Source organism: Takifugu rubripes, chromosome 15, assembly GCF_901000725.2.
Source record: "Takifugu rubripes chromosome 15, fTakRub1.2, whole genome shotgun sequence".
NCBI classification, from domain to species: domain Eukaryota; kingdom Metazoa; phylum Chordata; class Actinopteri; order Tetraodontiformes; family Tetraodontidae; genus Takifugu; species Takifugu rubripes.
The window spans coordinates 11,830,734-11,847,137 of record NC_042299.1 but is presented as its reverse complement, the minus strand read 5'-3'; the positions used below and the strand labels follow the sequence as shown (position 1 = coordinate 11,847,137).

Sequence of the window (16,404 nt, the reverse complement as noted above, 5' to 3'; positions counted from 1 at the left end):
ACCAGTAGCCTCGGAGGCTATTATAACTTACTGATTCCTTCAGGAACATAAAAGGATCTGACATAAAAGGATCTGACATAAAAGGATCTGACTGGATTTATTATTAAAAGCTATTTTCTCATTTCTTATTTAGAAATGATTAGAAATCTAGAAAGGAAATAGCTTAAAACTCCACCAAGAAAAAGAAAGCAAACACACAACTCTTAATTATTTTCTGTTAACTACTGATGTTGCTTTTATAAGTCGAGCATTTTTGAGTCAAACCTCTCAAACAAGGACGTTGATACAGGAAGTTAAAGCAAAGACACCTTTAAACTACCTAATGAATTGTTCGCCACAACAAATAAATAAACCATTCAAGCGATCATGTTCCTAAAACGAGACCTTGTAACCTCGGATATAATGTGAAGGAGATTGCAGTGACAAGCAATTGTCGCTCAGCTAATTAAAGCAAGGGTATCACTCTACATCTGTCACATCAGTTGGCAGTTACTTTAATTATATATTTTGGTCAATCTGTTCTTCCTGATGTGAAAGGGGAGGCTGTACATGAGACAACATCTGCTGGGGGTATGTCATATGAGCTTCCGCATCTGTCCATGTTTTTGCACAGTCTGCCAATCACTTGAGTCGCGCCTCATCCCTGGTTATGTTCTCGTATCGGGAAAGCAGCAACGCTGTCAACCACTGAGCGCTTACATCTGTGCCATCGCTACAATTAATACTCGGAAGCCACAAATCAACACACAAAGACAGACTGGCAGCGCACACAAATAACCAGCCATGCCCTGTGGCTTCCAGTCATTCCGGTCCCTTTTGGTGTCCATCACTGAGACAGTGGCGACTGTTCTCCGTATCAGACTCCACCCACAAAGGCTTGTGATCACATAAACTGTCAGCAAGCATCTGGTGAAAAGTACCAACCAGCCCGCTGTGATAGCAGCTCCAACCATATCTTTGCAGGAAATGTGTCACCTGTGCATGATCTGTCTCAGCATATTTCATCCATTTAATGTGGCAAGTGTTATCTGCAAATACTTGAAGAATGTCAAAGTTTTTGTATACATAAAGCCAAAGTCAGGCTTATTGGCTGGCTTGGGGGGAGAAATTGACATTTTGATGTTTTTCAGTAGTTTTCCTTGGTTAGAGCATTGCTTTACTGTCTATAATAACCTGATTATCCTACATGGTATTTTTTCAGATCTTACGTTTGGTAGCATAAAATGTAATAGACAGGTGATTGTGAGAGCTTGATGCTTCTAATCCATGAAGAATTTGGGAGCATCAGAAGCTAGGGGTTTGATCAGGGAGTGCTGGCTCACCAAAGACAGCAAAGATCGCCATTTGTTCGATTGCTCGTAAACAGACTTCCATTTCTGAGACTGGGAACAACCCCCAGGGTTCAAGCAGCTTTTACTGCAGCCCAAAATATAATCCTCTGATATGAAATGCCTGCTGCAGACGTATGTGCTGCCCTTCTTTATAACCAAATGCACCCTCTCTTCCCATCAGATGCCACTGGATTTATTTTCTTCTACCATCGCTGTCAACTGGAAAATAATTAAAAGACAGATGAGGATGTGTTGAAGAACACTCCGGTAGCAAAAGTCTCATTGCTCACTTTTACCATATTCAAGTTAGCACAGTAGAGAGAACATTCTCAACACCCGAAGCCGCTAAGACAACTGGGAACATTCACTGACATGGGGAGCGGAAGTAACTTCACTTTAATTCCATCTGTGTATCTCATGTCTAAAAAGTGTGAAAAAGGTCTATCGAAACACGTTCCTGTCAAGATAATCCATATTTTTTCCAGGCAGTTCTCTTCCTAAACCACAAATTCTGAAATCTGGATGATTTAAACATCTGTTTCTCTCTCACACACACACACACGCAGACACACACATGAACAGAAACACACATCTGCACTTGTTTATTCCAAGAAGCATTCTCAAACTCACAGATGACACGAAATCCTCGAGAAACACCAGCTTTCTATCCCTACGACCCACAAATTCTCCATTTGTAATCCCCTCTGAGGCCATTAATATTTCTGTTTCCATGGCGATTAAAGCTTTGCCAAATGTTGTAGAGATAAGAGGAGATAAGAGCATAAGGAGCCACCAGATAAGAGCAAGTGACCTGCAAAGATCAGAGCATGAGGGGTTAGGCAGCAGAGAGGAGTGAGCCGCTGGAAAATGGACCAGCCCTGCCCAACGCCAGTGAATGAAAAAGAAAAGTCAAAAACATAAACTGACACCCAAGTTTTTCCAGTAGTGGAAATCTGGATCATGTGACAGGTGGTGATGGTTTTTACTGCAAAGCAACATCTACAAAGCCGCAATAAACAAATAAACTAACTGGCGTCAAAATCAATTAAAAATGTAATCACTCCATCTGAAATCTATGTGATAATGACGATAATGGACTGCAATCCGTATTTAAGTGCTAATAGCAAAAATTGCAAAGAAGAAAAATAATAGGTTTTCCAGGCCTGTATACAAAGATGTTTTATCTTACAGCAGAAACGTACCTGTTTGTTGTACTTCGGCTGGCTGGTTTTGTAGCTGTAATCTGAGTACTGGTCTGAGCCGGTGGAGTTGTCATCCCCGCCTGTTCCTACAAAGGTGTTGGTGGCAGGAAGGTCCTGGACCACTTGATGCTTTTGGGAGGCTGAGGGGGACTGTGCCTGGAGTTGGATGGAGGGTAAGGGAGAATTGGAGCGGTAGTGTCGGCCTATGTCAGGGCTTCCGGGCGAATAGGTTAGAGGCAGGTGTATTCGAGGACTATCGCTGACACCATCGAGGTTGAACTTGAGGCTCTTTTGAAGACTGACCTCTTCATCTTCTCCTAGAGCTTTCGGGGGTTTCTGGGGTTTACCTTTCCTTCCTCGTTTGCCTTTGGTATTCTTTGGTGTCTGTTTTGGTGCGTATAAGTCCTTTGTTTCCTTTTTGCCAGCCTGGTAGCCGCTCTTTGTCTCTCTTTGGATGCGATGGCGAATAAATACCACCACCAAGATCAATAGAACGACTCCTGCCACACCGGCTAGGCTTCCGAACAATATATTGCTGCGGTGCACAGCGAAACCGTTGTCAGGATCACCGGCGATGTCTCTGTCCAGTGGAGTGTAAAGACTGTGTCCAACGAGAGCCTCCACTAAGCTGACATTTGAAATGGTTTCATTGACATAGATGTGGACCAGGGCAGTGGCGTGGCGTGCAGGCTTCCCTCTGTCACTCACTCGCACCACAAGCCGATGCAGTCCACCATGTTTACGAGTCATTTCTTTTGCCAGTGTAATCTGTCCACTGGAAGGGGATATATGGAATAACTGGTAAGGGTTTCCACCAGCAATACTAAAGACAAGCTCTGCATTAGGCCCGCTATCCAAGTCTTCAGCTTCCACTACCTCAACATGGCTGTCTGGGGCAGCAGAAGGTGACAGATGTCTGAAGGAAGAATTGGATGGCTTAGTGACGACGGGGTCATTGTCATTTTCGTCCAGTACATTGATGGTAACGCCCACATATGAAGATCTGGGTGGCTCCCCACCATCCACCGCTTTCAGACGGAATGTGTAGCTGCTTTCCTTCTCTCTGTCGAAGGAAATACTTGATAGAATAGTGCCGGTTCCATTTTGAATAACAAACTTCCCTCCGTCAGACTCAACAGCGAGGTGAACTCGAGCATTCTCACCTTTGTCCATATCTAACACTGTCACCATGCCAACTGGACTGAGGGGGGGCATGTTTTCCAAAACTGAAAAGCTGTACCCACTGAGCATGAACTTTGGATCATTATCATTGCGATCCAGCACTTTTATCACAACAGTTGCAGTTCCTTTATGAACAGGTGATCCTTTGTCTGCTGCAGTGACCCGAAACTCATAATGTTCTTTATGCTCTCGATCAAGTGGGCTTCTTGCTCTCACTTCGCCTGTATTTGGGTCAATTTCAAACAGGCCCTTGATGGCCGAGTCTCCCAAAATATTATAGAGCAGCTCCGCGTTAGTGCCGGTGTCAGCATCTGAAGCCGTAACGTCCAGAACCCTCTCCCCTGGTTGGTTTTCTTCAGCAAAATCTACTTCGAACAAGGTTGGAGAAAATATTGGGGAGTTATCGTTGACATCAGTGACTTGGACCTTCAGGGAGTTTGTGCTAGAGAGTGCTGGATTCCCAGAATCCACTGCCACAATCTCGACTCTGTAATCCCTAACTCTTTCATAGTCGAGGGGAGTGGTGGTCTGGAGGAAATACTTCCTCTTGTTGTCGCTGGATGAGTCGCTGGCTGAGCGGAGCTGGAAGGGAACGTCCCCCGCAACTACACAGGTGACAACGGCATTCTCTCCCTCATCCTTATCAGACACTTGGACCAAAGCAACAGCCGTTCCCACCGGCATGTCCTCAGAAATATTAGCCACGCCTTCACTGTGTGTCACGAGGCCAATCCCACGGATCTCAACGGCCGGAGCATTGTCATTCTGGTCTGTCACCTCAATGGTTACAAATGTTTTGGAGCTTTTAGGTTGAGGACCCTTATCCCTGGCTACCACATAAAATGACAAGCTACTAATGTCCTCCCTGTCCAGTGGTCCTTTGACATAGATAGTGCCAGTTGAACGATCTATTCTTAATAGTTTTGGGACTGGGTCCACTGCTTGGTGAAGGGTGTACTCAATTTCTCCATTCGGGCCCATGTCCGAGTCATTTGCTTTGACCTGGAAAGAAGACATTTTCATGGTTAAAGTCATGCTCTCTATATATATTCTTATGGAGATACATACATAGAGACAGACGCAGCCACAGAAGAATTTGTTGTTTAAGTTAAAAGGAATGCGCTCAGTGAGTAACCCACCATTTCAAAGCACCATAGGTAAAATCATTTGAACATTTTTTTTAAACATTTCTTTTTGCTTGTGATGATTACGTGAGAAGCTTTTTTCCCCCTCTTTGAACCCCCTTCTTTTATCCCTGCGCTTTGGCAAGAGAACATCCCGAGAAAACACGTCAAAATATCAATAGTGCCATTTCTTTCATGACATCTGCTGCAATTTCACAGGGAAAGACAGAAAACAAAACACACTCCTACACTCTCATAATGTGAAGCTCTTGCTCCTTTTCTGTAAGTTTTATGTGTGTGTCCATTGTCTTTTCGATAACACCCAACAGCTATGTTGTACAACTATAATGCATCCATCCATTTTGTCAAATATGTCTTGATAAATTAACGTAGCAAAATGAAAACTGCCTTATTCTTTGTGGCTATGAAGTGAAAATATTGCACAAAGCTTTACAAGTTCATTTTGTTTTTAATTTACATCCTCTGTGTGCTCTTGAATATCCACCTCATGTTCTTTAAAGGGACGAGATTTGTTCTGAGGTCTTACCTGCAACACGGAGTGTCCAATGGGACTATTTTCTGACACTTCAGCTTCATACATGGACTTTTCAAATCTAGGAGCGTTGTCATTGGCGTCGGTCACAACAACTCTTAGCAAGGCGCTGCTGTAGCGCTGAGGGTTCCCTCCGTCCACTGCTTTGATGGTCAGGTCATAGGAGTCCTTCAACTCACGGTCCAGGTTGCCGAGGACAATGAGCTGCGGCAGCTTCCCTCCTCTGTCATCAGCCACTTGTAAGCCAAAAAGGGTTGCTGCATCTGGCCCTGCAGTCAGCGCGTAGTCTGCCACGCCATTCCTGTCGGAGTCTCTGTCCATAGCCAAAGGGATGGAGAATAGCGCCCCCATGATTGTGTTCTCGGGGACAGAGATGGTGAGGACGGAAGAGGGGAACTGTGGCGTGTTGTCGTTGATGTCTTGCACCTCAATACGTCCTTCAATAAGTCGCGGGCTCTGGTTTTGGATCAAATCTGTCACTGACACCTCGAATTCCAGATAGCAGGGTTTACCTTTAACAAGTGACCGACAGTCTCTGAGAGTCTCTCTGTCTATGGGAATCTCGGTGGTGAAAATGTCTCCTGTCTTTCCATCAACTCGGAGATAAGGGGAACCTACTTCCAGCTTATAAAGGTGACCCGAGTCAGGCAAGCCCTGATCTGCCGCTAGGCTACCAATAAGAGTGTTCGGAGGCTGCTCCTCCTGGACCCGGTACAGGATGCTGCCATCGACAGAACCACCGAGCGGCAGCAGCAGCAGCACCCAAAGCAGCACTGCGTTCGAAGTCCGGTCCATTAGTTCAACAGAAGATCTGCCTGCAAACAAAGAATAAAAAAGAAAATTAATGGACACAAATATAAAGGTTTAGCTTCAATGTTTACCAGCTGGACCAAACGGTGATAATGTCCAATTATAAAGGAAAATTTGAGAACCTATATTAATACAGTACATTTTAGTTAGCAGGTTTGTACTTCTGAACAACGCTGCAGCTTTGAAATGAATGGAAGCTATAAAGACCATGCCTCCAAGCAGAACAACAAAAGGAAAAGATGCTTTTCTTTGAAAACCTAATCACCGTATGCCCACGTGGTTACTTTTCCTGTATCGGTGCTTTGGCGTACAGTTCCTCTTTACAAATACCACACAGAAAAGAGTCTGGGAAGAAGAAATTGTAATCTTATGCACAAAATAATCTTGAGGGCCAGCACAGATTGTTTCATCTGTATAATCAAATAAAAATGAAATAGAAAATCCAATTCTGCACAGCCTAAGAGACTCATTATTTCAGTATTATGCTAACAGACACTGAGGAGTAGTGTAGCAGTGTAGCCTGAATCTAACACTGTCAGACATACCCTAAAAACTATGTTAAACTCTTCAGTCTAGCCAGGCAGGCCTTTAATAACCAATGCTTGGAGGACATGGTGACATCGTCCCATTCAGATTAAAGGACATGGCTATTATCTCCGCATGCAGCTTGCAACAATGCACAATGGAGAACTTTCTATCTTCTCTCCGTTGCTACGGGCAAGCTCAAACAACGTAATCATCATGTTTGATTTTGAACCTTTCAACTCTGTAATTACGACCCATTATTTTAGTGTCCTCTTTGATCTGCGGTCCCTCAAGCCAGAGAATTTCATCTTTTCCATGGCACGATTTGAGACTTTAATTGTTTCTTGTGTGCAAAATGGTGTGTGTGTGTCCCATTAGTAATTGAAATGGGAGCAGATACGGTATAAAGGGCCCATTGTTATTGCAATTTGCTCATCAGTGGATATTTTGGATCGGTTTGCAGTTTGCTGGTCATTTACAGAAAACTGACATTTAGCAGAGGCATTGTGTCACTTTATTCAGTGTGAAAAATGCAGAAGAATTAAGTTTAACTATCTGTTGGGTGCATCTCGTTTTCCTAAAAGCTGTGCAGGGAAGAATTGTATCTGAAAACATGTATCAAAAAAAAGATTTCTTTTGAATATGCTAAAAACAAGAATGCTGCTAAATTACATGCTAATAGCGCAGTTATTGATTAGTCCCTTTTTACGAACCTGTCTAAGTGGCCAGAATGGGGTGTTGTTTGTCATAAAATAACATTTTAAAAAAGCCAAAGTAAAAACAATTCATAATATAACCACAAAAATAGCATCAAAGCATCAGTTGTCATGCAGCTGGTTCTAATTAACCCTCATTTTAAACAATGATGGTGTTGTTTACGTGCATCTACAGTGTAAATGTAGGTCATCAGCACTTTTTCCTGGTTTTGAATGTTTGTTTTTTTACGAGTAAATAATAATACATAGCCTTTTGTTCCGGTGTAACTGCTCCAGCTTTGTAGCCACTTATAGAATGAACAGGCATACTTTTATAGTGACATGATTGTTATGGTTGATGACACTCATGACTTAATGTCTTCCAGTTGGCCTCGTGCCTGTTTTCCAGATGGCACCATGCCTGGCGGCCACAGCGATTCGCTGTTGCTTTTTTCATTCTGTGTATTTACATTAAAATTCATGTTGTTTGTGGAACAGGAGCTTTGACAGCGTTCGGTAGAAATCGCTCACCAGTTAGATGCCGCTGCGCCCCTTTTTAGCCTTACATATCTCAGCTATCTTGCAAATATTTTATCATCATCTTATAATAAGGTGTTGAGAATTTGTTTTCATTCTTTCTTTCCCAGATCTGGTCCGCAGTCTCACAAAAGAGCAATGCTGAGGTGCTAAATGGATTAATTAGAACTGCCAAACATAACTGCAGGGGTGACTTTTCACATTTTTCAGCACTTTTGTTCCAAAAAAAGAGAAAAGAAAACCTGGTTGTTGTCTGTCAAACCCAGATGGTGTGTTAGACTTGGAAGACCACAGGCTGATTCAGGCAGATCCTGATACGCAAGTCAGCATATCTAATCACAGGGACAATCGAGATACGTCTTTTGGTTCAAAGAGCTAGAAAAACGTCTGCAACGGCACCACCTTTTAGGCGTGATTGGAGGTTTGAGTTCCAGGTGCTTGAAGAGGGCCCTGCGTCAGAGGCGCACGGCTGGAAACGTGATGTTCCCTCTGCCTGGAAATGTCAGCTTTGAACAGCTGTGCCAGCAGAGATGTTTGTGTTGGGATTTTTCTCCAATCACGCAATAATATGTCTGTTATCGGTACTAAATCCCAGACGTACTTTGCGGTTGCTTTACCGAGAAACGGCTCAGACTCGGGTAACCTTGTGGTGCGACTAGTTGTGTGAGTACGCTGCACTTCCTCCACATAAAGCTGTTATGGCTCCACGAAACCTAGACGGCTTATGCTTTAATTCCCTAAAGCACTTCTCTCTGCAAATAAGCGAACCAAAGTCTTACGGAGGTGCTTCAGAGGAGGAAAAAAAAAATCTTTCCAAACACAATCACTGATGAAGGAAAGAAACCTAACTCCGCCACTGAAGCCGCGTTCTGCAAAAACACCTCATGCTGTGATCACGCAATGGTCCAGATGGTTCCGCGTAGTGAAGGCAGGCTGTGGTGCGGGATGGAGGAAGACCTCAAAGGCTGCCTCAAACTGCCTGATGGGTTTGCTATTTACTCTGTCTCCTGCATAGCTGTTTAACTTTTGAGATGGGGACGACAGGGCAAAACTGCTTATCAGCTGAGCTTAAACCCCCACCAGGAACATCACAGGCGGAGGTCGCCCCTGCCTGGCCTAAATCCAGCTTTTTAACAACATCAAGCAGAATACAAAACCCGACCAGAAGATGAGCGCCTGGTGGTATAAAACGGCGAGACAATTATCACTCCACACTCTGGTGCTGCAGGTGGTCCTGACATACAGGTCCCCTTTCACCTGTCAGCAACCTCCCCAGATGTAAAGATTAGAGCAGGAGCTCCCCCGCCCCAGTCTGCCACCTGGGAGCGTGTTGATGTTGTCGCTTATGTGGAAATCCCGCCGCCACATGCGTACTAGTCTCTTTTAGCCTTCCATTTCACTATTCCAAAGCCATTTTGAACGATGGCATATTCCTTCTAGCTAACGCCCACACTCCCCCCCCCCCCCCCCCCCTTCTTAAAGGCTCGGTGATGAGTGCCGGTGCCGCTGTACGACTCCTCACAGAGCGCGAGGGAAAAGAGACCTCACTAGCGGCTAAACATCAGACTAACTGCAAAGCAATATTGAAACCCACACAGAGCCCTTGCGCCGTTTATCACCCCCGCTGCACACACTGCTCAAAAGAACAGCAGCTACCGTACATGCCTGCAATCAATGACACCACCTATGACAAACGGCGCGCAGTCGGGTCCAGTTCTCGAGAGGGACAGAGTTTTGTGCCATAATGAAGCCCGGGCGCAGCTGACTCCAGATACAACAATATCTTTTGTGGCGCCGCTGGTGCTTCCCCACAGCCAGGTTTACATGCATGAGATATCCTTTCCAATTATTCAGAGAAGAAACTGTCTAAAAAGGCTCCACAAGCTTTTTGGCAAAAACCTTTTACTCCTCCGAGCGGCCGTTAAAATGTCTTCAAGAACCTTTCCACTACGAGGACCTCAGCCTACGCTTCCTTTCCAATTACGAGATTTCACATTTCAAACATGTGACCGCGCAGTATGTGCGCTGTCACGTTGCATTTAACAGACAGGTATGGGGGGGGGGGGGACCCACAACGAACAATATAATTGTGTTGCGGAGCATGCAAGCCCCTCCTGGTTACCATAGTGACAGACTATCTTGTGGCTGAGTCAACTCAGTGGCTGACTGGGTGACATTTACTCTTTAAGTCGGCCACTCGACAGATTCGGCAGGAAGGGCTCCAGCATATCAACAGAGGGGGGATTGTTGGTCATTGATATTGTATATCAGAGGGTCAGGGTGTGTCAGTGGGGTGGGGGGGTGGTCACTGGAGTCATATGATGAAATCATTATTTTTACAGACTTTTGCAAAATCCCGCAGAGCTCATAATGACTCGGCCACCCCAGCAGTCCATGCAGCAGCTTTAATTTTCACTTGGGTACAGATCAAGCTCATTAATTCCTATAATGTAAGAAGCGCATCCCCGCTTTGCTCCAGTCTGGAAAGATAAAGGATGATTTAATGATTTTCTCAACTGATGTGATTTGATATATTGGCTGACTCTGCGCCTTTAGCAAGTATAACAGGTAAAATCCATTATCCTCCCACCAACGTGATTTATGATGGCTGGTATCACAGTTTAGGTCTCCCTGCACACTGCTAGACACTGTAAAACTTTGCCGTCGGTAATGAGAAAGCGCCGGCCTTTGCTCAGAAACACTTGCTCGGGGCATGGACGTTTGATTTAACTATTTGTGTGGGAGGCCTTGCACACATGCGCACGTGCACACACACACACACACACACACACACACACACTTAGTAGGTTCACTCCTACTGAAAAGACCTTTAGACATTAAGAGGCTGTATCCACTACTTGATATTCATCGGTCAGAACGACTTCAGGATAGATAGATAGATAGATAGATAGATAGATAGATAGATAGATAGATAGATAGATAGATAGATAGATAGATAGATAGATAGATAGATAGATAGATAGATAGATAGATAGATAGATAGATAGATAGATAGATAGATAGATAGATAGATAGATAGACCATAAGCAGCCTTAAAATGCGTCTTGTGGTCGACTTAGAGGAAACAGCACCCCTGACTCCCAGTGGAGGGTGCAGAGGAGATTACCCTTTCAGCTGCACTGATCAAAGACTTATGCCACCCCCCACCTATTTTACGCACGGATTTCTTCAAAAACTGTCGGACAGTCGGTTGCGTGACAGCCAGGAATTATGAGGGGAAATAAATCAAACAGACGAATGACCGGACGGACACGTCTCTCGTGGCTGAACAGCCCCAAACAGAGGCAACAATTAGTGCGATGCTCGCTGCCGGGGCCAAATGGAGGCGAGGGGGCTGTGATATAAACGGATCACATTTGCTACCTCGCAGAATCGTAAAGCTGCAATTAGACCACGAAACGCAATGAACTCATATTGTTAAGTGCAATGAAGCTGAGGGTGAGGGTTAATGCCGTTGGACGGACGCGTTAGGGTGATCGTTAGTTGCGTTATTTCTTTTAAAGCGCACTTGTGGGGGAAGGGGGGGCAGATCTGGACTGCTGTGTCCCATCAACCTGTAACACCGAAGCCGCCGCTGTTCCTAATTTGCGCCGGATAACTTGTGCAGACAGCACAATCGGACCGTGGCCTGCGTTATTGAGCCTCACTTCAAGCAAAGTCTGCTTAAAGTCCCAACCCCAAACACACACACAGACACACAACAGCAACTTCCCCGTGGAATTCTGCAATCATCACAGTACCTGTGCCAGAGAGAGTTTGGCTTGGGTGGCGCGTTATCAAGCCCCGCAGATGCGTCCGCCGCTGATCCCAGAGGCAGGTGTCTCACCCTCAAACCTCCGCCGGAGCCTTGATGTCAAACCAAAATAAAAAAATTAAACTTCAACAGCCGAGAATTTCCTCCGAGTCGAGAACTTTCTGCATCAAAATTCAGGACATGGCGTCCATCGCCCGCCCGTCACTCTTTTTTTTTTTTTTTTCCTTCAAACAGATGACAGATCGCTGCCCCAGAAAATTGCCCTAAGTTGGCTGAACGTTGCGGTGTCTTAGGATAGCGCGGCGAAACGTGGGGTTTCCTTCCGGGAGGAGAGCCTACAGTGTTCCATGTCCAGTCCTCTGAAAACAGATCCCTGTCGTGATATGCACTCTCCGGCGCATCCCTCCGCTCCAAGTTTTCCCGAGCGCTTTCCCGAACGTAGCCTAGAGCGCACGGCCAGGACGCACCGGATAGCTGAGCAGCAGCGACCGAAATGTCATTTCTTTTTCAGGACAAGCTGAGCAAACTGCGCGTCGGAGGGATGATAAACAAGAAGCCCATCTGAAGCCTTTTCCAGAGAGCAAGTGGTGAGATGCCGTGGGTAGGCTAGTTGCTCCCCTCTCTCCCTTTCTCTCTTCCTCTCATCCGAGCGTGGGAGGAGGTGGGGCTCCCATCCACCGCAGCAGCGCACAGCAACTTCACACTCCACATCAAATTATGCTCGCGCTGCCGACCAGGAAATTGTGTGATTCCTACAGTTTAAGGAGATCTCATCAAACTGGGTCACTCTTTATAAGCGTCTTAATGCGCCTGCTCTGCGCTCTTTCCTCACTCCCGACAGCATCTGTCAGGGTTACATCAAGTCACTCTTCAAAAGGAGGGAAAGGGCTCTGAATTTCATGTAACAGGTAGTCTGCATGAGCCGTTTACTTGTTGATATGCGTCCCATGGAGCGAAATGAACTGCCCTAAATAGAATCCCACGGACCACAATTTATTCATTTGGCGCCACCCTCAGGCGGCTGGACTGAGGAAGAGTCGCACACGAAAGAGGAGGAAATGTAGGATCCTAAATGCGAGGTAGCGTGAAAATATCAGTTTAAAAAACGAGGAAAAGTCCTGCAGGTAGCCCACTTAATGGGCTCAATTACTTTAGATCATACATAACAACCCTCACAGAGAATAGCTGCAGTGTCACATGTTTAAAGGCAAAATCTGGTTCTGTAGCTTTGATAGATAGATAGATAGATAGATAGATAGATAGATAGATAGATAGATAGATAGATAGATAGATAGATAGATAGATAGATAGATAGATAGATGTCCAACACCATAAGCAGCCTTAAGATTGACATATGTGCAAGTAGTTATTTACCTTTCTACATACATACAAACATACACCTATGCATTTATATGTCCATATGTACATACACACACATACTCGCTCTACATGTATGTATGTATGTAGAGTGAGTTTTATTCATTTTATACATCATATATTGTCTATAATGTCTGACATTACACTCTTGCTCTCTTTTTTTCCCCAAATGCAAATGTTTTTCCTTGCTCCGGGTTATGAATTAGCATGTCTCAGCGAGCGGTCACAGCAAGCCTCACCCCTGTCTGATGTGATGCTAGTGATCAGATCTGCTTCAGCAGAATAAATAAATAAGAGACCACGAGTCAAAACATGGTTGCTGCCATGGAGGACAGCCTTGAGCGCCGTCTTCCAAAGGAAACCCCCGACTTCCTGTCTGGCCCATCCATTCCGAGGCAAAGACGTTCGCCACAAACGCACATCTGTTGGGTTAGCTCTCCAGGGCTTCCATTAAAGGCTGCCACTCGTGGTGTCTCTAAGCCAATCAGATTAGAGCTCCCACCCACACACAGCCATGCTAATAACGTTTAAGTACAGTCACAGGTGGCCTGTGTTGTCTTGAGGAAAGAGAAGCAGCAAGGGAGGAAATTAATGGTAGTCTCAACTCACAAGAGACCCAGGAAAAAAAAAACACGACAAACCAGCGAACCGCTGAATTATCAAACTGAAGTGGTAAAACATGCCGACGAAAAGCAATTTTCGTTTAATTTCTGTAAGTAAAGGCTCATTTAGAATGGCGGCGCATTTAAATCAATGGCTCTTGTCAGTTCACACACATTATTTTTGATCTTTTGCCGTTTATTTAAACATTTCTGTTTAAGGAGGACTCCAGTAAAGTTCTAATATTAGCAGTTTAAGATCATTAGCCAGACTCAGTGTATTGTCTACATCAGAGGGTGACCAAGGGCAAACGGTAAAAAACATTTCAGTGTGGGCGCCATTTGATGTCTTTCTTTTAATTAGCCAAGAAGGCACAGCTCTGTTTTAATTCCCACTCACCTTTTTTCCTTGGGATCACAGTTTTAATAAGTCAGTTGAGTGATAATAAATACAAGGCAGAAAATGTCCCCAAAACCCTCCCTAATTCCCTTCAAAAGCATTTCTTATGTATCTCAATATTAAATCTCATCAGATAATGATTTTCCTTTCTGTCCCCCCAAATCTTACACTAGAAACACATGCGAAAGACATCAAATGCAAGTTTGGAGAGTTGTTTTACCCCCTCTTTCTAAACAGGTTTTTTTTAGAAAAGTTATTGCTATTTACAGTACGTCTATTGAAGTGGAAAACCTTGAAGCCGGGCTGCATCCTCCACAGACAGACAGAACATTCTGAGTCGAAGCCAACGCCAAAACTGAGTTCGTTTACAATCAGTCTTACCACGCAGCATACTTTTGCACCCGTATAGCCATAGTATGCATTCATATATAGGCCTTGAGATGCATCTACAGGGATTAAAACATAATGGAAACAAAGAGAACACGGGAACAATGCTGTTCCCTCGGGGGGGCACCGGGATGAAAGGATGCTGTCTGTAGCATCACTGTAGGTATTTTGCTTTTGTTGAGCTCGTAAAAACATAAGGTTCATGTGTACAACTGCCATTCTTTACAGGCGTCAGTTCAGGAAGTGTCTTCATGTCACGTGTAATTTCCCATAGGCTTTAAGTGGCATGGCAACAACAAAAGGAAGAACATCCCTTAACGTCCCTTATATTTTTGCTAAATCTCCCCGCGCGGACGCTCGCCTGAACGCCATTATGTGGAAATTTGTTGCACTTTTGAAGCAGAAATTGTTTAAGGAGCATTGATGCGAAGAGGCAGTGCCTTGGATCCCGAGTTGCCTCGGCGCTGCCTTCCTTTAGAATACTGATTCAGAGGTGGCTAATGAAAGAGAAGCAGAGGATGTAGCAGCCAAAAAAAAACAAAACCGGCATAATAGCATCTGAAACGCAGATAAGGCTCAATTTATTATGAAGCCTTTCATATCTGCTCGTATTTCATACAGACAGCAGCGCACAGGTGTGGCTGACGCATGAGAGGAACTGAAAGAACTGGTCAGGAGGGGTTGCATGTCACACATTGACCACCAGGTGCATTGTGGGGGGGGTCCCACAGTGGCAGCAGAGATCAATGATGGAGATTTAGACAGCAGATGATGTGAACTCATGCACGATCAAACAAGAGTCATTTTAGAACACATTGGCGCCATCTTGTTATGTTGTATACATTGATCCTTGTGTATTTGCAGTTTTTTTTTTCCCTTTTTTATCTTTTTGTGTCTTTGTGTCTGCTTGACAATTTCTCCTTTCTGTTTGCTCTTACATGTGGAGTCGGAGTTATTTGAATGGCATTCCCGGGTGTTCAAAGATCCACATCAAGACGGAATGATTGTTGAAAGAAAAATGTTACCGTGGAGATTATACAGCTACACGCTTAACGGAAGCTCTTTTTACATGCCTGGAAACAACGGCAGCAGCACAGCGTCGCTGCCGCCTCCTCAAAGCAAGACGCTTCCGTGTCTGATCCTGTGTCCTTCGCATGTTCTCCGTGTTCCTGCCAATGTTCTCCAGCTTCCTGCCACAAAAGAGACTCTTGTGTTTGTGAGTTCTAGGTGTGTGTGTGTGTGTCCTTTGATGAACTGATGACCTTTCACCCAGTGAATGCATGGAAATGCAGCTCCAGCTGTAGCAAAGATTAGAAATAAGTGATGGATGGATGATGGGATGGATGGATTGATGGTGGGATGGATGGATGGATGGTTGGTGGGATGGATGGATGGATGGATGGATAGATGGTAGGATGGTGGGATGGATGGATGGTGGGATGGATGGATGACAAATGATGGATGGATGTTGGATGATAGATGGATGGTTGGTTGGTGGGATGGATGGATGTTGGATGATAGATTGTTGGTCGGTGGGATGGATGGATGGGTGGTTGGATGGGTGGTTGGATGGTTTGTGGGATGGATGGATGGATGAATGGTTGGTGGGATGGATGGATGGTTGGTAGGATGGATGGATGGTTGGATGACAAATGATGCATGGATGTTGGATGATAGATGGATGGTTGGTTGGTGGGATGGATGGATGATGGATGGATGGATGACAAATGATGGATGGATGGGTGTTGGATGATAGATGGATGGAAGCATGGATGGTTGGTGGGATGGATGGATGTATGGTTGGATTGCTAGATGGAGTTTTGGATGGATGGATGGAGCGATGGATGGATGGATGAATGGAGGACCCAGTTACATCAAGCTGGATTGGGAGATTAGGCCGTGCCCCT

The 16,404-nt window shown here is 44.9% G+C and overlaps 1 protein-coding gene across 1 annotated transcript in view; it reads right to left on the bottom strand.

The window, feature by feature from the left end:
- The window catches only part of pcdh1a (protocadherin 1a), a 69,831-nt gene extending 57,253 nt beyond the window's left edge, over window positions 1-12,578 (bottom strand). Inside the window, exons 1-3 of the mRNA XM_029848653.1 lie at window positions 11,721-12,578; window positions 5,387-6,207; window positions 2,534-4,717 (exon numbers count right to left, since the gene is read on the bottom strand). Coding sequence (XP_029704513.1) covers window positions 2,534-4,717; window positions 5,387-6,187 — 2,985 coding nt within the window. The 5' untranslated portion in view covers window positions 6,188-6,207; window positions 11,721-12,578. The remainder of the gene's footprint in view (window positions 1-2,533; window positions 4,718-5,386; window positions 6,208-11,720) is intronic.
- Between the last annotated feature and the right edge of the window lie 3,826 nt (window positions 12,579-16,404).